Genomic DNA, 21439 nt, shown 5'->3' with positions numbered 1-21439 from the left:
GAAAATACCAACAGGAGTTAAGCTGCCACAAATTAAAGGCTAATAGTAACTATTATTTAAGTTAATTTAAATATGATAATTGAAAACTATCTCAATGCCTCACAGGCCTTCCACCTTGTAGTATCCCAAAAAAAAAACCACAATTTTAACATTGTGTACTGGCTTAAGTCACACGCTGTTAGACTTAAGTTGCCATCAACCTGTCTCTTAATAAAATATTTTCCAGATCCACATGAAGTATCTATAACAGTCCTCAAGACCTAGATCACCTTTGCCCCAAAGTAGGGAACTTTCAAAACCACACATTAGCCACTCTGCTCCCAAGAATGAATTCTTACTATCTAAACTGCAATGTACCAAAAGGAGAGAACACAGGAGTCCCAGATATGTCTCTAAACCTCAAGAATTATACAAGATGGGCAGCTGGTTTCTTCATCACATGCTGTAGGGGAAGGCACATACAGACTGTGGCTCTGTAGATGAGAACCCAGTTTGCAGAGCTACCGTATTTTTCCATGTATTAGACAAGGGTTTTTGACTCAAAAATCATGTAAAAAACCTGGGGTCGTCCAATACACGGATAGTGGCGTGAGGGGAGGGGGGAGCTGGTTGGCAGGCACGCAACTCCCCTCATGCCGCTGCTGCAGGAGAGCGTTTCCCACAGCAATGTGGGAGGGAAGATGTGCACCCGCCAGCCAGCTGGTTTGCGGGCACACAACTCTCCCCCATGTTGCTGCAGGAGGAGAGTGTTTCCTGCAGTGGCGTGGCAGGGAAGCTGTGAACCCGCCAGCCAGCTGGTTTGCGGGCGTGCAACTCTTCCCCATGTTGCTGCAGGAGGCGTGTGCTCTAGGGAGCGTTTCCCGCAGCAGCGTGGAGCGGAAGCGGCTAAATCCGCCTAAAAAAGCTCAACAACTTTGGGGCATCTCCCCTCATTTTCTTTAAATTTAGTCCCCAAAAATAGGGGGCCTCTGTCTTATACACGGAAAAATACGTATATGCTGCTTGATCAAGTCCTGCTTTGGCTCTCCTAACAGCATGCATAGTGGTCAGTGCATTAGAAACTGGGTTCAAATTTGTGCTCAACCACTACTGACCTTGGGCCAGTCACACACACACACACACAGCCTGACCTGCAAAGATAAAATAGGATCATCACAAAAATATACACACAACTGGAGCCAAGGCAGTCTCTCAGATGTGGCATTACATCGATGAAGGGGAGTTTAAGCGATTGAATTTAAGCTACCACCTGTTTCTTGTTTACATAAACTCTTCATTATTCTCCCTCTGCACAGGATCTGTACAGAGTCAAGTAACCTGCTCTTAATAATTAGAACTGATACAAGTCAGCAGGATTCCATTAGCTTCGAAATAGCATGTGGCCATTTTAGAAAACAAATCACATTTCACTCAGCCAACAGTAGCTCTTTTTAAGTGTTGAGGGTAAATGGAAGAAAGCCAGAATCAAATACACACCAGCACAAAAATTATGACAATTGAAACCAATGTCTTAACAATGAACACAGAACCCTTTTCATATTAGCTCTTATTTGAAGAAATATTAAGTGTGGGTATGTATCAAAGGTGGGAAGAGAACTGCATCATTTTAGAAGGAAATTCAAGAGTCTTGGTCTCAGCAGCTGCATACAGAAGTTAAAACAACCATGTTATAACAGCTTGAATGACAGTGATTTAGTAGTTTGGCATGTATACCCCACCAGCTTTGACACCTAAAAGGCAGAGAGCCTGGTCAGTCCTTTTTTGTATACCCTGTATAGAGAACAATACACTTCATATGCACACCTGCCCTGTTCTCACCTCCATTCCAGGTAGAAATTCATGCTCCTTTCTATCCTGTTATCTATTTCTGTAGATAGCTGTATAAAAATTACTTTTTACCCAGGGAGAGGCATGGACACACCAGAACAAAAGCCTCTCTTCATCTCTTACTAGAGGTTTAGAAAGTGACATTCAACCAAACCACACAGAGAGAGTTTACCCATTGTAGAAATGCAGATACTTCATCTGGGACATGGAAGCTCCCATTTTCAGCTGTTCAAGCCATATTCCCAAGGTCCCCATTTGCTTGATTAAGTTTCAGACCTGCCGATCAACCATACTCTTGTGAAGCTCTTGAGGAAAATGCTGCTTTGACTCTTTTGTACACCACTTCACACACCAATAGCAAAAGGCCAATGATAAAATGCATGATTAAGCATTAGCAGTTTCTGCATGATTACTACACACCTCATATGCTGACTACCAGGAAGCAACTGAATGGCCTATGACTTCAGCAACCTCAAGAGTTCACGCCTTCACTATAGCTGCACAAAATATATAAGCTAACCAAGAACAGTGAAGCACTCTGCACTTAAAGATCTGTACTATGTTCACTGGGAAGGCCCAGAGGGACATTTAATAAGCAAATCCTTCCACTTCAGGAAAAATGAGCTATCTAATACATGTCACCTGTGTCAAAACTTTATACTGTGGTCACCACTGTGAGAATTAATCTCATGTTAGTGATAGTTTGGGGTCTACTTCCAGGTAAGACTTAGTGCGGCAGAGAAAGTTTATGCATAATTATTTTTGTACTAATTTTGTTTCCTGTAGTCAAGCAGCTACTTTCAGTTACACAACATATCTTAAGGAAGCTCTTGAGCACAGTCAATGCTTCACCACTGAATCTTGAACCAACACATTACTGCCTAGGTTTAGCCTAAGAATCTCCACTGGTCCCTATGATTTCCCAGGCCAGTTTAATATTTTAATCTGAAGAAAACCAATACATTTCAATCCTTGCCACCATCCCTTGCCTAGGGGATCTCCTACTCTAGGCAGGATCTTCAATCATACCATTACTGTATAACAAAAAATACTTGCCCACACATGCTTATGCTTTTTATTTATGGCGTAAATGAAAGAGCTAACCTTTGAAAAATGTTTGCTTGCGTGGTTAACTGCAGAAGATTCCTACTTGTCATTGGGGGACTAAGGATTTTTTATTTTTTTTTTACAAACCTACCACATTCTCACAGAAAGTAAAATATATGCTTTATTTCAATACCCTCACAGCTTTGAGGCCAGGTTCCACAGCACTCCCAAGAACAGATGCTGCATGATCACTTTTTGAAATTCTTATCTCATGACCCTACTGGGGAAACACACACAAAATAGTAATCATTGCATTGTTGGAGAAACTTCTTTGACCATATACGTGCAGCTTAAGCAGTACCGTAAATGATCCATCACACAATACCATTTCACCCATCAGCCTATTGTGTTTGTGGATTTACAGAATCAACGCAACATATGTTGTGTTGACTCAGCTTATGATGCACAGAAAGACAGCAAAGCTCTGTAAGTAAACTCAGGTAGTATTGTTCATGCTGTTTCTCGGAAAGTAGACTACCTCAAAAATAGCTAATGGTTCCTTACCATTTCATCATCCAGGGTGAGTTGAGGCATGTTTTTAGGATCATTGGCAAACAGCAAGGATAAAAAATAACCACCAGGAAAAAATTAATTTAGAGCAGTGCTCACCAAACCACAGATCATTTTTTAAAAGACAAAATAAAGCAATTCTGAAAGCTAGGGTTTTTCCACATGCCTAAAATCTCAGGAGCCCATTTCTGCAGAGTCATTCTTGCCATCTAGTAATAAACTTCATAAAATGTTTTAGTAATTGCAGTTTCATAAGTAGTACATTAAGGTTGGCTGGAGAGCTGCTGCATCATTTATTCATTGCCAGATAGTTCTTCAATAGTGCATGGCCGCACCATTATACAAACTAGAAAATTTGCAAGGTGGAATCATGAAATATGACAGCCAAGAAATTGTAACAGGAAATGTTAGGTAGAACAGCACTCAGGAGGTTCTGCTTGGCCAAGAAGTGGATGAGCTCAATACTGTTTTCATGCCTGCCAGGATAGCAAGTTGGAAACTGTTCCTTGTTCTAATTTGGTTGTTTCTCACCACACTTCTAGCCTCACCATTATTGCTACATTGCTCTTTTGGTTTCTAGTGAGTTTAGAAGTGGGAAGCCTGCTTCAAGCTCCACATGATAAAGGTTCCAAACCATGTGGGGAGCTGTACACAAGTACAGCTGACTTCCCACTACATATACTTGCCCTGGGAAGTCCGAAGAAGCTGCATGTTAAAATGGAGTCTGGGCAAAAGGCATGGCCCTACAACCCCTTTGTATACTCCTAGATCCTTTTCACATGTACTTTTAAAGTGAACTCATCTAATTTAGCCAGTTTAGTACAGAAAATCAAGTTTCTGAATTACTAATTTTTATTGTACTTCATTAAAAACTTATCCTGTAGACACATATGCATGGACTAGACCCAAATGAAGTCAGTTGGGCTCTGCAATTTGGAAGAAGCCTGTGATCCACTGCCCTAAATCAAATAAAGGACATTATCTGATAGGTTATAAACAAGCTTGCATGACTGGAGTCCTTCATCTGAAATATCACAATAATAAAAACATCTCGAACGTGACAAAAATATTTGATGCCAGGCAGTGGGACAAATTGCCAAGGGCACTTCCAGATAACAGCTCTGCAGAGATCCAAAGCAGAGCGCTCTCTCTCGACACCCATCTATCAGAGATATTTAAGCATAATTAAATCAATTCTGCCCCAACGCACAAGCTAGATGAGTCACAGATGATCCCTCCCAACCCAAAGGGTTCTAGTGGATGAAAATAAGCTGTTATAACAAGCACAGTGGACTGCAGATGCAGCAGAGTCAATATACCAAGCTTGTAACTAAACAGCAGCAAATGTTGCAAAAAATCCAATAGACAATGCAACCCAATGTCTAAAATATCATACATGTACTTGAGCAGAGGTTGTTTGTCTACCAGCACCCTCATTTTTAATTTTAATAACTGCAGAGCTATATTTAAGTGTGGTATTTTCCAGTTTTATATTGGTCTCATGGCAGAAATGTATGTTTCAAGCAGCTTTCTTATCTTTAAAAATAAGGAAAGGACTCTCCATGCAAAATTACTGTATATACGCAAAGCCCTGCAGGAATTCTGGGCTTCCCCAATAAGGAAAAAAGTACAGTGTTTTAAAATTATAACAAAGTCACTTCTGCTTTAGTGTCTCTTCAAGCAATATGAGAACGCTGTAACAGATTAAATTGTGCTTAATGTCATGATACAATCTAGTTCTGTAACACTGATTAACTAAGAGCAAAATCCCAACCTCCACTGGAATGCTTTACAAAAAACCTACAATTCAGTCCTCCTGGTTTGAAAGGCAAGTTTAATCAAAAGGGTATGAAATTACCATCTCCATTGCACTTTGAGCAACTGCACACTTCTTGTCTCTACATCAGGGGTCAGCAACATAGCACCTGAAGGTACATTTGTGCTTACAGAGGTCTTCAATAGTACCCACAGGATTACCCCTTCTGCCCCTCCTCCCACTGAAATTAGTACATTGAAAGCAGCATTCTGTTGAACCCAACACAATAGATTGTGATGGGAGCTTAGGTTAAGATGAGTACCTTGGGTTAAGAATTTTACTTCAGGATGAGAAGAGAAATTGTGCTCCAGCAGCATGGTGGTAGCGGGAGGCCCCATTAGCTAAAGTGGTACTTCAGGTTAAACAGTTTCAGGTTAAGAACGGACCCCCAGAATGAATTAAGTTCTTAACCCGAGGTACCACTGTACATGTGTGGTGTACATCAAAGTCTCTCCAGTTTGCAAATGTGCCCATGGACCAAAAGGGGTAGTAAACCCTGCCATATATGATTAAAACATAGCTAAAAATGGACAAAATCCAGTGCATCCCACTTACTCATATTAACTCCATGGGATATGTTTGTTTCTGGAAGCAACAAGTGGATACAAATGCACTTTCAATGATGAAAGCCAATACCACACCAGAGGCAAACTAAGTTGCAGCACTGTCATAGCCTTCATGTTGAAACTACCCACAGGGAGGATTAACAGTGAACTCTTGCTTTGTATGAAGGCAAAAAGTCCAGATTCAGAGATATAGTTATAAAACACAATCAACTAAGCCACCAACATCAGAACAACAAAACAGCAACACAGAACAGTAGTGCACGGCAATGCTCAGCAATATCTGCTACTCTCAATATATTAACTAAACATTGTACTTATTTTAATTAAATTTTTGTAATGTCTTGGAATTGGAACCTTTTGATGAAGGATGGACTATAAATACAAATAATAAAATAGCTGTAAAGCTCTTTGTGCTGTGATGAGTAGAATCAGCTGAAATCTAGCAACAATTTTCACTAGAAATGTTCATAGTGGGTGTACTCCTAAAGAATCTCAAATATATGCAAGAGCAGCAATCAACATAAAGCAGAACAGTTTCATTTTCAGTATCTGCCTCTTCAAAAATGGAATGGGGGAAGTCTGGCAAGCTAGGGTTACAATTTAAATAACCCTATTACAGCAATCTATTTTCACTCTACATCACAACCAAAGAGGGATTTTAGAAATGCAAACCTTCAAATCAACTGCTGTTAATTATCATTTTCCTTCCACAACATCCATTTCATTATTATGTTCTTGTGGTGTCACTGGGCTAAGTAGTTCCGACCATGTATTTCTCCCAGAGCAGCTTAAAGTCATTTGGGAGTATTTTGCCAGCCAAAACAAATCCCTGTCGTTTTTGGCCCTATCGGTGCTATGTCAACATGATGTTATTTGAGTCTTCTTTTGTTCACATTAACAGAAAATGTCAGAATAAGCACAATGCGATCCTAATTACAACATCTGCTAATATTCCAGAAAATACACATGGTAATTGAAGTATAGCCGACCATGTCAAAAAGTCTAAACTGGTGATGCCCAGAAAGCCATTTCTTTTGAGAAGATGATTTATCTTAATATACAGAGTATTCAGACATGACGGGTCTGGTGAACTCATGCCGCCTTATTCTCCAATATCTTTAAATTCTTTCCTTTCACATTTCTGAAAAGCCTTAAACACCACTATAGTTACTTGAGCTTGTTATCTTATTTAACTGTGGAATATTAATATTTGTTTTTAACTTCTGGGTGAAAATAAGTATTCTTTGACCTTGAGCCATCTTTACTTTATTCCTACGTTGCTACTTCCTAATATAGGCTTTCAGGGAAACAACAAGAAGCACTTGAGTGAACCATAGAAATGTGAACTATTTTTCTAGCTCTGAAAAACTTCCATTATGTTTTTAAATAAACAAACCATTTTTGTATTGTAATCTAAGCACACTTAAAAAATAAATTATAACATGACATTTAAGACTGTGCACCTTAATCCTCACTGAAATGACCTTAGATTCAGAAAGAGCAGCCTTTTAAACAAATGTTTAGGCTGTAGTTCTAGTTTAAATAGATATTCAAATTAAACTGGATCAAATCTATTCAAATTCATTACCAGCTACCATTCATCTTCATATTTTCATTAATCCTGCATAGCATTTTTAAATACCTAGGCTAAACTGTAAGTTCAACTTGCTTTGAGAAATTTATAATTTAGCAAAGCCCCAAATAAGACCTGTTAATATAGAAGGCATTGATTTTTTTCCGTGGTTGCATGCAATGCTAGTCCATGTGTGAGAGGAACAAATTTCCACCTATGCAACAGAAGTTCACTTTCCTCTCCTCTCTTCAGGTTCTCCATGTGCCCTCAAAAAAATGCTCCAGAGGGTTGATGAATGCACTGGAGCCAATTTGCAGGGCTTGCAAGGGGGAATATGAAGTCCTGCTTGATTCCTCCCCAGAAATTTAAATTTCAAGGTTTAGAAATGTTAACTCACAAAATGTCTATCCGTGTTTGACAGACAAGGTATCTTTATCAATATCCAAATTCTTTTATAACAAATACTTAACCCTTCTGGGGAAAAAATTATACCCTTCCTTGCCCAAATATTTGTTTTGCCTAACACAGATCACATAGGTTATTTTATTTTATTGTTTTGTTGGAAGCCACCCAGAGTGGCTGGGGAAACCCAGCCAGATGGGCGGGGTATAAATAAAAAATTATTATTATTATTATTATTATTACTACTACTACTACTACTTTTTGTGATAAAACAGGAGACATTCAGTTCATGTATTATATTTGCATTCAATACTACAGTTATGAATGTGAAGCTACAAAGTGAAGAAACCTCTCTAGAAGGCTTTCCAACGTATCAGAAAAAAGGATGCACAATGGCTCTTATTACCTGTACATTAAATTTTGCCTTCCACGATTTAGAATGGAGATGAATATCTGTCTAGTGGTCATTCTCCCAAAGACATTTTTTTTATTGGCAATGGTACTAAATTATAACAAAGGTTTCCAAAAGTTGTGAGAGAAAGAGAAAGATCAGTAAAGTACTTGTTTCTTCAGGTTTTTGTAGGGACCGGCAATGGGCACGAAACAGAGGATGGCATGAAATAGAGATGGGGAGTCATTTACCTCAAGGGAGGTAAAGTTTTTGGGGAGGTCCTCTATTTTATCCTCACAAGCACTGACCCAAGGTCACCAAGCCTGCAGGGCTAAAAGAAGCAGAAGTGGTGACATGGGATGCCATTTTACATCCCACAATGCTGCATCATAACAACAGAGGCAGATTTAGGGTAGTGTGACTGATTCAGCCACACAGTGCATGTGCCTCAGGGACAGCACAGGGATTGCCACAACTATGATAAAAAATGGAAGGTGAGAGGCAAGGGTGCTGAATTCTGGTGTCACACAGGGCACTGCTGAAATTTGAGACCTCAAGGTTCGCCTCTGGTAATAGTGTCGTTGTATTTTACTTTATAGTTCTGTGATATGACTGCTGCCCTGTGCTAACATTTTGTGAGTGGTTCTGCCTCTGTTCCACCATTTCAGTGGCGAGGGGGGTAGAACTTCTGAGAAACCCTGTTATCACTGGTGGAGGAAGAGGAGTGCGGGGAGAGCGCACCGCCCCCAGCAGTGCGATCCTGGCAGGCTGCCATCGCGGCTGCCCCCCCCCCCCGTGCTGGGACCCCCGCAGGTGGCACCCCCAAGACACGCACCACCACTGCCTGTTATATCCACGTAACTAAGCAATTCTTACTGCTAGATGGCTCCATCTCAGAACTTGATCTCCCATGTGGGATTAAAACATGCACGGCAATAAACACTTCTGGGCCTAAGCAGGCATGTCCAACAGGTTGATCGTGGGGTGCTCCTGGTCGATCTTTGGGCCCTTAGTGATATTCACCCCCAAAAAAGCTCAACAGCTCTGACTTCCTAAAAAAAGCTCAGCAACAACTCTGGTCCATCCTCCAATGACAATGGGTAGATCACTGCCTTTTTTATATACTGTGAGTAAATCGCTATCTCTTGGGAGTTGGACGTGCCTGTTCTAGAGCATTTTGATATTTAACATGAAGGGTTTGCTTTGTGTCTACTAATGCTACTGCAGTGCAAACGTTCCTGTAAACATAGCCTACTATTAGTTGGTGGAGAGAGCATCCAAAATGAATTTTCCAGCAAAAAGCCATTGCTTTCCCAAGATGTCTGTAGTTAGGTTAATTACGCGTAGGCTAAAAACTGCTCAAAGTTTGAGAGTGGCACGAGAGCTCTTTTCTTTTCATCTAAAATGAAAACAATTAATAGATCCCATTTACAATGTTAGGCCTATCCATGCCTATGTTTAACTTCAAACACTATTGCTCCCTGAACAGAGGTCAAATAAAAACTGAGTCACCAGAAAGCATTGTTGAGGATTAATTGTTCATTTTGAAGATTAGATACAATATCAGAAAAGCCACTGGCCTCAGTTGAATTAATTGTTATCCAGAAAGTCTATCCACAGCAAAGAATTCAAAAAAGATCCAAGGCAAATGAGACACAAAACGATAGGATGAAAACAGGATTCAAGGGATATATAAAAAAAAATTAGTAACAAAAGCTTCTCAAGTCACATAAACACAGAATTTTGACAACAGTTGTGTATACATTTTATGGTATATTTATTGCTGGATCACGGGTGGCTAGCCTGCATTAAACCCACTTTTAGTTACCACTAGAGTAAGATCTTAATTCACAAATCTTGTGAACCCTGAAGGGCCCAACTCAAAACACTTAACATTCATATATTTCCATTTACCTCAGAGGGACCACACCAATGTAAAATGCCAGTCATTACCCTAAGCCTGAAAGGGACACGGGTGGCGCTGTGAGTTAAACCACAGAGCCTAGGACTTGCCGATCAGAAGGTCAGCGGTTTGAATCCCCGCGATGGGGTGAGCTCCCGTTGCTCAGTCCCTGCTCCTGCCAACCTAGCAGTTCGAAAGCATGTCAAAGTGCAAGAAGATAAATAGGTACCGCTCCGGCAGAAAGGTAAACGGCGTTTCCATGCACTGTTCTGGTTCGCCAGAAGCGACTTAGTCATGCTGGCCACATGACCCGGAAGCTGTACGCCGGCTCCCTCAGCCAATAAAGCGAGATGAGCGCCACAACCCCAGAGTCAGTCACGACTGGACCTAATGGTCAGGGGTCCCTTTACCTTTACCTTAAGCCTGAAGGCCTACATAACCTGTTTCAGAATAAGATTAACTGAACCCAATAGACCTTATTTTTAAAATAATTTTTATTAAAGACTTCTGAACTTACAAAAATATGTGCATCGCCTCTTTTTTCAACTTGTTTTTTTCCTACAGATCTGTTTCATTTTTGGGGAGACATTAGTGTTTAGGCTTGCCATACATCAGGAAAATTCCTGACATGTCCTGGCTTTGGTGTATAAAAATAGCATTGGGGGGGGGGAGACACCTGGATGCATGCCAATGCGATGGAAACAGCAGCAGAAAAATCTCCGAAAGCTGAAAATTACTATTTTAAGTTTTAAGTGGAGGTTTCCCCAAAAAAGCTCAACAATTTTGGTGGGTTTCTTAAAAAAACAAAAACAAACCTCAGCAACATCCTGTTTGAAATATGGCAACCCTATTAAGTGTTCATGCAGTATAAGGTTGGGAAGGAAGGGGGGCAAAGAGGAGAAGGGTGGGGATGGTGCATAGGGTGGGGTGGGTGGCAATGCTTATATCCTTTTACTTAGTGTATGTGTGGGGTTTTGTGTCAGGATCACTTGTGTGGGTTCTCTTTTTATTCGCTTGCTATATTTCTTTGGTGGAAATAGGCCTTAATCTGAGTAAACATGTGCAGGATTGAGGTGCCAAGAATAGGCCTTGTTTTTCCTTGATTCAAAACACTTCCAGAACAGATTAATTGGCTCAACAATAAAGTTCCTATCACTAAGCTAACAACAGACAAGGTCATTCAGGAGAGCAATAAGTTACTACAATAATATTGAAACACACTGTAGAAAAGAGTTACTGTTAGGAACTGAACATGTGAGAAAATTAAACTAATGGAACCAAACTTCTAAGCCAATTTGCTTATTTCTTAATGCAACTTTGAACTTTCACAACTCCTGCCAGAAAACATTTATGGAATAGGACTGCAAGCTTTAAAAATCAGCAAATCTGATACTTTAACAGGGTTAATTTTAATCAAAAAAAGAACAATTTAATTGTATTAATAAAAGCAATTGGTGAAACCAAAATATAAGGGCAAGTTTGTTTATTTTTTTGAAGCTATTTTAAGCCTTGTGTGCTTTTGTTGGGAGAATCAAAATATTAAATGCAGTAGCTTCCATTTACTAATTTCTCATGTACTGTACTTCACTATCAAAGAAAAAAAGTTTTTCTTTAATACACATATTTAAAATTGGTTAAAATGTAGGTGATTAATCAACTAAAAATTAACTAGGCATGCATCTTACTATAAAAGCTTTCTAATATTCACAAAATCAGCAACTGAAATAGCACCTGGCAAAAGATCTGATCTGCCCATATTTCTTATCCAACCCACTGATAACTTACAACTATTTTTATAGATGATTGGTTAGATCATAGACAGCTAACATATGCTCCTCCAGGTGTTATTGGACTCCAGCTCCCATCAGTTCCATCCGGCATGGCCAATGGTCAGGAATGCTGAGAATTGGAGTCCAACATCTGGAGGGCCATAGGTTCCCCATCCTGGGGTAGATGGCCATATGTTATATGGAAAAAGATGTAATACTTAACATGCTGTGAAGTGCACTGACCTTACTAAGAGTTTTCTTCATTCAGTGTGACAAAATCAAACCAACAAACTGTGTCACCTCCTTAACAAGAAAAATCGTTATGGAAGTAAAGTATTATAGCAATACCTTTGGGGTGTTAGGGAAAACTCACTCTGGTGGAAGTAAAAGCAACATTTAAATGCTATTTGTTCCACAAAGCACACAAAATGTGCCCTGTATATGCCAAAAGGTCTTGAAGAAAAAAAATTAAATTCCAGGTGGTCCCAAGTCATGCCCCATATTCCACCCCAATAGTAAAGTTGGTAAGTAAATTACAAATCATGATCACTGAGGGAAGCCACCCAGCCACATACATAATGGACCAATTAACCATCAAAATTGCACATCATATCTGACACCCATTTAATTAGTACAATGAGAAAACAGTGATCCCCACAGAATGGTGGTCTGCCACATTTTGCTACCATAATTGCAACATGTCAAGAAGGAGAAAAGCTCCCCATATTATATGCAACAAACCAGGCATTTTTTCCAGGGAGAAAAACCAAATCACAACCTGAAATGGCCTGATCAGTATCAAGCATAACCATAACTAAAGACTGCAACAATGTTTGGTTAAAGCAACTACACTAAGTATCTAAATTAAAAGGGCCAGATCAAATCTATATTCCCTGCTTTAGAAACCATCAAGCACTTTGTTACAACTTTCTGGAGTAGTGGGGAATTGCTGGTATGTTGTTTGTCAAAGACTTCATAATATTGTAGATTATACTAATACTAGACAGTGAAACCTTTCAAGAATCATAAAAGGTTTTAAATTTTAAAAGGAGATTTAGATAATAGTGTGGTTCAAATGCATGCACACTCTGAAGAAATTTTATCTCCACAGAAAGTTTCTAATATTACTCTAATGCTCTCACATGTAAAAGAAGAGTCACAAAAACATGTAACTTGGATAAATTAAGCTGTTCAGACTCTGAGTTATATTATCTACTATAAAAATATGTTGAAGTTCTATTTACAAGTGAATAAACTCAATGGAAACATTAAGAAGTTACTTTTTACTGAAAGGGGAAAATGTAGCATTGACAGAACTTGTCTTTCCACCTGCTACAGTTACTTTTGCACTAAGGAAATCAGCGGAGCCCTTCAGCTGGGAGGAAACGATGAGAACAGCAAATACATATTTTATACCAAAAAGTGCAATAGGAGAAGAAACAAAAACAAAAAAGGAAGTGTTGTCAAATTCTATTATCCTGGAACTACACAAAGAGGGGATTGATATATTGAGCTAATGTTCCAAATGACCTAGACTGAAATTATCTACCCTTACCTGGGTGTACATCTGATGTAACTCAATGAGAGTTATTTTTGAGTAGGCATGCACAAGATTTTACTAGGCCTATTATGCTCAGTAAGACTTACTCCCAGGTGAGCATACAGTATAATAATGACATGAGGTGTCAGACAAGTGGTTGGATTAATAACAACACAAATATATGTATTTGCCCTAGGCAAAGGATTTATTTCAGGCCATCTCAACTGTGTCAGATACTGCACATCCAAATTCTTTTAACATGATGTTAAAATATCCCTATAAAAATGGCAAAGTGTAAGAGTCAATCACTACTGACACCTCTGGAATGGGAAAGACAGTAACTTCCTCTGTGGCAGGAACTAAATTCCTGTATTAGTAAAGCATGCAACATGCTTTCCGGTGTCATGTAATAGAGCTCAAGAGCCATGTGAAATAGGAGGAGCTTATCTATGAAACTTTTGGCTGTTTCATAGATCAACCAGAAGCAATACAGAACACAGGAGGACCAATTGCTAGTACAACTGAGACACAGACAGAGATCACCCAAGAAAAAGAAAATAGCTCACACCTCTCCAGTAACCCTCAGTCTCAGAGCTATTGCTTTCAGACAGAGAATTGTGTTTTATTCAAAAAGTAAACATGGCAAGATATTGCACTGGAATGACTGTTATGACCCCTTGTGGCCTTAAACCAATTTCTTATTTAGAGCAGAAGCCCTTTTTTTTTTACAAGAATACCATCTTACAGTAAGTGTACTTTTGATTACTGTAATCACAGGCAGATTCTTGAGTCATAACAAACACAGCTATCTCAGAAACAGGGTGAGGGAACTAAGCTGCATCTGCAAAATAAGCCCAAATCATTAGTTAGTCCACCCCTTCATTATAAACAGACAATAGACATGGATCGCAAAGCCCATCTGGGGTACATTCAGTACTCTGGACACTAATTAATCATTCTGAATGCAACATTAAAAATCAGGATACTGGAAGTTTTAAAATAACCCAAATTTCAGCAAAACAAATGATTCAGTTATATGACCACAACTGGTGTGTTTGTTTTAATATGGTGAGAAATAATTGTTAATATATTGGACCTTTTGTTTTTGCATGCTGGATGAAAGGGGTTTGCTCTTTGCTGTATTTCAGTTCAAATCTGGCTAGGATTATTCCCTACAGCTTTCAAAAAGCTATTTGAACTATGTACTGTATTTAAAAGGTCCTCCCCCAAATGGTGACTGAGCAGGGAAACAAAACCATTAATTCAAACCAAGGGGATGTAAAAAAAAAAAAAAACTACAGCAAATTAACATTCAGCTTTTGAAGCAAATTATTCAGCTATTGAGACAAATCCTTCAATTAAGCTTTGTCTAAAGATTAGCAATAGACCCATTATTGTTTGATTCTTGTTTAAGAGGTGGGTTGGAAAAATACTGCCCTTGAGACAAGTCTCAGCTGTCACAACACAGCATCATAGATGTTAGAAACATGCTGATATTATGCTTGTTAGCAGAAAAAATATTGGCCAAGTCTCATGTAGGTTCTGAACAAGGGATTAGCATAATAATTCCTGTAACAAGCATGGTGTCTGTTTGAGAGAAGAATAATCAGCCACCTGGGCTCTTCAAGATCAAACAGGTATAGGCAGACTAAAAATAAACAGTAATCAATCAGTTTGAGCTAGCGGCTCATCTCCCAGTAGACAAAAACTGCTGTTTCCTACTTATGCCAATTTTTTGCCACCCAAAGAGAACAGAGTGGCCAGTCTGTCTATCTTGGCTGTCCTCAGAACAGCAGTAGTTCAACACAAATAATAAATATCATTTAACGAAGAGAGACAGGGGAGGAGTATGTCTTTGCTTTAAGCACAAGGAGGAAAAGGAGGAAAGTTGATCTTATAGCTTAGCCGGTTTCACTTCATGCAACTAAAAGGGGATATATAGACAAAGTCATTACAAGGACATTAAACTATACAGGTCATTTAGGATAGAAGAAACTCATTTAGTGGAACAAGTGCTCATCAACACAGGTGAGGGAGACTTTCAGTAATTGCAGAAGGCATTTCATTGTTTTTTAGTTCATCAGGTTTTAAGTTCTGCGCACTACCCACAGTATATCCAGATGAAGAAAATAAAGCTACAAATGCTGTAATAAAAAGCAGCCATACTCATGCAAAATGTTCCATTTGGGGTTATGTTGAGCCTATAACCTGCAGACAGCAAACTCACTCTCACAGGCGATTGGAATAGCAAGGCGATTGGTCCATAACCAACCAAGTCCTATGTACAGGGCTTGTTAGATACAAATGACAGGAATAAGGGAATGACCATAATGACAGCTCTGTTGGACAGCGAAGTTCTTAAGGTTCCCTTAAATTATAGAACATTATAAAATAATTATAAGACAACTCCACATACGGTAAGCTCTTACCTTGTTGCACAGTAAAAGTTCTGTTGTAAGACAGTGACATTTTTGGCTTTTGAAAGTGGTTTGATTTCTGGATGAAAATACAAGACTGCACAAGACTGCCTTGGGGAGGGGTACTGAAAGGTCTTAAAACTAAGACAGCATTGGGTCATTTTACCTCTTCTACACTCCATAGATGGAAAGATCCAGGAAAGCCACTTTTACTAATTCCCCTGTCAATGAGGCAGTAAAGTGGCATGCAGAATGGTTTCTAGAGGAGCTACTGTTGCATATATTTCAGCTGAGAGAAGCTCAATGGAGCCAGAAAAGTTTTGTTTTAATGTCTTAGGTGGTTCTTTTCATATTTACCTGAGAAGCATCTATCAAGCAAAGAAGAGTATATGGAGAGTTACCATTGTATCAATAAAGCATCTTTATCAGTGGTTGTTTTAGGAACCTCACTGGGAAGTAGCTGCCTTTATAAGATTTCTGAAAGAATCATCACAGGGAAAGGGCAGAAGTCCCAGTATCCCCTAAGGGAAAGTTTAAGTGGTAAGCATTCTTACTAACACCTAATGGAAAACCCCCACAGGAAGAACAGAGCTCTGTTTCACTTCAAAAGGCCAAGGTCACTCATTTGGAATAAATGAAGGCAAAGATGGGGTGGTGCAGCTTGCTTTCATAATAAGGAAATGATTTTGCTCATGCCTTGAAGCAGGGTATGCGTATGCAAATCAGAATATAGTATCTACGTGAGTGAAGACCTTACTCTCACCAGGGAAATCATGTCAACTTTACCAAGTGAGTGGGCTGTGGATAATTTCCTTTTATTAGGCAGAACATCTTCCTACTTAGTCAAATTATATTCTGGAAAAGGGAGAAATCCTCTTCTTTCCTAACAAAGAGGGGTGGGGTGTTAATTCTCCTTTTGATGGGGGAAAAGCTAAACCTTGAAGGGTAAAAGGCAAGTTCTCCATTATGTGAGGAAGGCTGACTTGTCCTCTATTATATGTGGTCAGGGACACACATGTTTTAAAATGAGCTGCTTCTTATGTGTATGGATGACTGTTGAAGGAGAAACAACTCCTCAACTTTGAAATTCCAACGCCCACCCTCACTCTTATATATTTCTCTTAAATATCATTTAAATAACCGCTCCACTTTGAAAAACCTACATCCCCAGCACACATAGGGGCAAGCCCCTCCCCCATAAGCCTACTGACTTCTAAAGGAGGAGAACATCCCAAGTCCTTTACATTTGCTGGGGGAGGGTTCTGGTTAACAGAACCTCATTCACCTTTACATGGGTGGGGACAGAAGTAAGTGTTCCAAGATGAAGGGGCTGGTTCTGTTTTACGTGTACACAAGGGGTTAATTTATTCTGTTTTAGCCTTTTCCAGCTTTTCTTTCAAAATATGCACTCAAAGCAGGATACAAATGTTAAAATAGCTACACCCACACACAGGATGACACCCCCTTCTTTATGCACAAGGAGGAAGATGGTAGCTAAAATATAGTAACTCATTCTCTTTGAAGGCATGCAGGCATAGATGGAAGGGGGTATTAGTTCTCCGCAAAGGTCGAGGACCCTAACATATACTCATGTAAGAAAACTTTTGGGTGCAACTGCCCCCCATGGAGAGGAACAAGCGACCTCTCACTATGTACAGCCTCCCTCGATTTCCCACTCCTGCTTAAACATCAACCCACAGCCCCACATAAAGGCAAACCACTCTAACATTCAAGTGTGTGCGATTAAAAGAAGCAATTTGCTATCATCCCCCCCACACACTTTGTAAATATGGGGAACAGATAAATGACGTCTAAGGGTTAGGTTTCATCCTTTATTCCCCAAGGAGGAGGGACGTAAATACTTAAAATAGGGAGGTGCCTTCTCTCTCTCTTTTTTTTCTCCTTTTCCCTTTTTGGCAGGCGATAGAGCAAGTAGGTCTTAGGGAGTGGGTGGGGTCGGGCTTGACTACCACACCTGCGAAGGTAAACGGAGGGAGATAACGGGGTGAGACGCGGGGGGGGGGGGACGTGGAGAAGAAGATATGAGGTTGGAGGGAAAGAAACCTTGCAGCCCAACAAAAGCAGATAAACGTGCTAAGCCTCCAGCTTGCCCACAAAGACGACTCCTCTTCCTCCTCTGGTGTGTGTGTGTTGCTGCTGCTGCTGCTGCTGCGACACGGCTACTACTTACCCCTCAGGGAATCGGTTGATTAAATGCACATTTCTATGCCACTGAATTCATAAAATCTGTACGGTGGCGGTACCAAAGAATGTAAAAGGAAGGAAAGAGTCCCTCTCTCCTCCCCACCCCCCACCCCCACTTCCTCACCTGGGCACGCAGCTGGGCGAGCTCCGGTCCACCTCCCAAGTGGCGTAAAGGTTCATCTGGACCGGGCGCCCCCCTGCCGCCGTCGCTGCCGCGCCTGACCCGGGAGCCCCCGAGCCGCCTCCCCCCGGGGCCAGAGAGCCTCCTCCGGGGCCGAGAGCGGCCGGCTGAGACAACGAAGGCGCCGCCGCCGCCGGAGGAGCAGGAGGAGGCGCCAGCTGCTGCTGCTGCTGTAGCACCGCCGTCGGCGGCGGAGGCTGCCCCGAAAGGCTCTGTGCAGCCGGGGACGCCGAAGAAGCTGAGGCGCTGGATACCGGCTGGTGCAGCGAAGGCGTGAGCGAGCCCCGCTGGCCGCCGAGCGCCCCTCTCTCCGCCATGGCTGAGGAGGAGGACGACGACGACGACGACGAGAGTCTCCCTCAATCCCCGCTAGCGCCTCAGCCGCCGCCTTCTTTCCCCTTCAGCCGCGCGGCTGGGTTTGACTCCTGTTGCCCCTGCAGGCGCGCTCCCGAATAGGAGGAGGAGCGAGCGCGAGGCCGCTGGCGGAGGAGGAGGAGGAGGAGCGCGTGCGCGAGAGGCAGCGAGCTTGAGGAACGGTTGCTTGGCAAAAGGGCGGGGAGATTTGGGGGGAGGGCGGCGGCGGCGGCAGTGGCAGTTGCGGGGCTCAAACCCAAATTAAAGGGGGCGCTCGCGCGCGCGGGAGGACGGCGATTGGGCGCCTTGACGGCTCTGCGCGCGCTGATTGGGTGGAGCGATCTATGGCTCGCGCTCGCGCTTTTACAGTGTGTATTTCTCTCTCGCGCACGCCTTTTCCCCGCCCTCTTCTCTCTCTCTCTCTCTCTCTCTCTCTCAAATTCTTTTCTCCTCCAATCGACCCTCACTTCTTTCCCTTCCCTCTTAACAGGGCGAACTCGACGCCCTCCTGGCTTAGGGGGAAAGCTCACGACACACGTCCCTGTATACACGTTAAATTAGAAACGGGTGGGGGTGGAGGGAATCCGTATTGTGAAGGGGGATAGGGTATATACTGTATTGTATTATTCTTTAAAAGGCATTTATATACTGCTTAGCATTACAAAAAAAAAATCTTAAAGCAGTGTACAGTATAACAACAACACTGAACCAAAACACAGCCAAAAACCAGTAAAATACAATAACAAAAGAATAAAACAAATTCGGAAGATTCAGGGAGGTAAAACAGGGTCCAGCCTTGCAGGTCAGGGAAAGCAGGGCAGAGAGAGAGAAGTCTTCACAATATATCTGAAGCAACTTGATCATTGCTGCTTCACCCATGGCAGAGAGGGAATGATGATTATTTTTTATGTATTTATATGCTGCCCATCTGACTGGGTTGCCCCAGCCACTCTGGGGGGCTCCCAACAAAAAATAGTAGGGAATGGCATACTGTATATTTCCCACTTTCTGCAAAAGCCTTCAAAGCCAATTATGACATTTATAACGTACATAGACTGTGGCGGCGCAAGAAGAAAATGGGGGGGACACAGAAGAACCAAGTATATTTCTAGGTGGACAAGTTGTGTCCCACATGTTAAGATCTCTGAGAGAAAAATAACAGTCTATGTTGAGGTAGGAGCACCACTTCCTAGTTTGATTTGCTTGCCCTCTCTCCTCTCCTATGGTACCACCCAAGTGAAAGGAAAAGGGGCAACTGAAATGTAAATGCATAATTAGACATAAACACAGCATATATTTGACGCCGGAAGGGGGAACAATACAGTACTAATGGTGATTTCCACCCCCACCCCCCTCAGTCCAGTTAGCACTACTTGTCCTCAAGAGCGGGAAACAGTTAAAAACATCAACACACATTGCTATTATGCAGTGCCTATAGGACCAAAGAGGTTTCCAGCATCTTAAAACCTCTCAGTTTTCTTATGATATAAGCCGGGGTGGCGGACCTCAGTGCCAAATGTGGCCCTCTGAGCTTCTCTGCTTGGCCCTCAATACTCTCCCAAGGTAACCCTGCCACAGCCCTGCTCTACACACATTTGCATCAAGGGCAGCAGGAGGAGAGATAAATGTGTGGCAGGTGTAGAAATTTATGGCTTTTGTGTGTCTGGGAATGTACCCTACTGTAAAAAGGGCCAAAGTCACACATGTTGCTGCATCTACTTTTGCCGCTTGGCCCAACCCACCCCTGGCATATGGTCCTCATATGTGTCAAGAGCCTGTTCACCAAGGAGAGGATCCCGATTGGCCCAGGATCCCTCTTGCATGGTAGAACTATATATGTATGATGTATAGCCATGTATAGCACAATGTGGCTGCCAGGCGTCACCTCACCCAACCTAGTTATCTACATGCTGCCAGGTATAGTCATAAGGAGTTTTTCAGTGTATTGTCATCAGTCTACCACTGATACACATAACACTATTTTTCAATTTCCTCCCCTGTAGGTGAGGTGATAGATGTACTCACTGATCATGTGCCTAGTCACAATGATGGACTAAACGAGGACCAGTCAACTGAGGCTCAATCCAAAGATGCTGTTAATAGGTGGTTCCTCTGGTCAGATGAGTGGTGTACAGCCCTACCAGGTTCAACTGGTGGCCCAATTGCTCCTCTATCAGGACAGTAACCTGTGCTCTAGTAACCTCCCGATTAGATTACTGAGATGCATTATACATAGGGCTGCCTTTGGTGAAGAATGCAGCAACAAGATTGCTGACAAAAATGAGGCAGTATTGAGCATATAATGCTAGTTCTGGCACAGCTGCAGTGGCTGCCTATACATTCCCAAACCCAATTCAAAGTGTTGGTTTTAACCTACGCAGTCCTGGAAGCCTCTGGAAATCAGTCTCAATTCAAAGCACCAGTGATTTACCTTTGAAGTCCTATATATGGTTCGCAGCCAAGATCTGTAAAGAACCACATGATCTTGCCTACCCAATTAGGCCACCAACATAAGCCTCACAGCTAAAAGAAGTGTGGTTATTTGGAACACAAGTGTTTTTTGGTCTCCTTACTTGGAGAGACCCATTCATCAGCATTCAGTTCTTCAGCATTCAGTGCAGAACAGTCCAGCTTTGATACCTTTTCAGTTATTAAGTTTTGTTCAGGACAGAAAGGAGGGAGATAAATATGCACCAATGAATAAAGTAATAAAAATTGCCCTTTTTAGATTTCATTTACCAAAAAGCAGAACAGAGATCAGGAACCCATAGCCCAGGGGCAAGGAGCCTTTTTCAGCCCACATATTCCCTTATGGGAGTCAGATACCAGTGGCAGGAGGGGTCAGACATAAAAATGGGTGGACCAACAGATTTGATTT

General features: G+C 41.5%; 1 protein-coding gene across 3 annotated transcripts in view; it reads right to left on the bottom strand.

Moving 5' to 3' along the window:
• PACS1 (phosphofurin acidic cluster sorting protein 1) overlaps nt 1-18748 on the bottom strand; it is a 69998-nt gene extending 51250 nt beyond the window's left edge. For 2 of the 3 annotated variants that reach the window (XM_082202102.1, XM_082202103.1), the window contains exon 1: nt 18151-18747. In XM_082202102.1, coding sequence (XP_082058228.1) covers nt 18151-18524 — 374 coding nt within the window. In that variant the 5' untranslated portion in view covers nt 18525-18747. Of the gene's footprint in view, nt 1-18150 lie in introns of all 3 variants that reach the window. The other variant, XM_082202104.1, reaches the window with a different exon arrangement.
• Nucleotides 18749-21439: the final 2691 nt, after the last annotated feature.

The sequence above is a fragment of the Podarcis vaucheri genome (genome assembly GCF_965113315.1).
Source record: "Podarcis vaucheri genome assembly, chromosome: 16".
Lineage (NCBI taxonomy): Eukaryota > Metazoa > Chordata > Lepidosauria > Squamata > Lacertidae > Podarcis > Podarcis vaucheri.
Note: the sequence above shows the minus strand (reverse complement) of the source record. Positions and strands in the feature narration are given on the sequence as shown.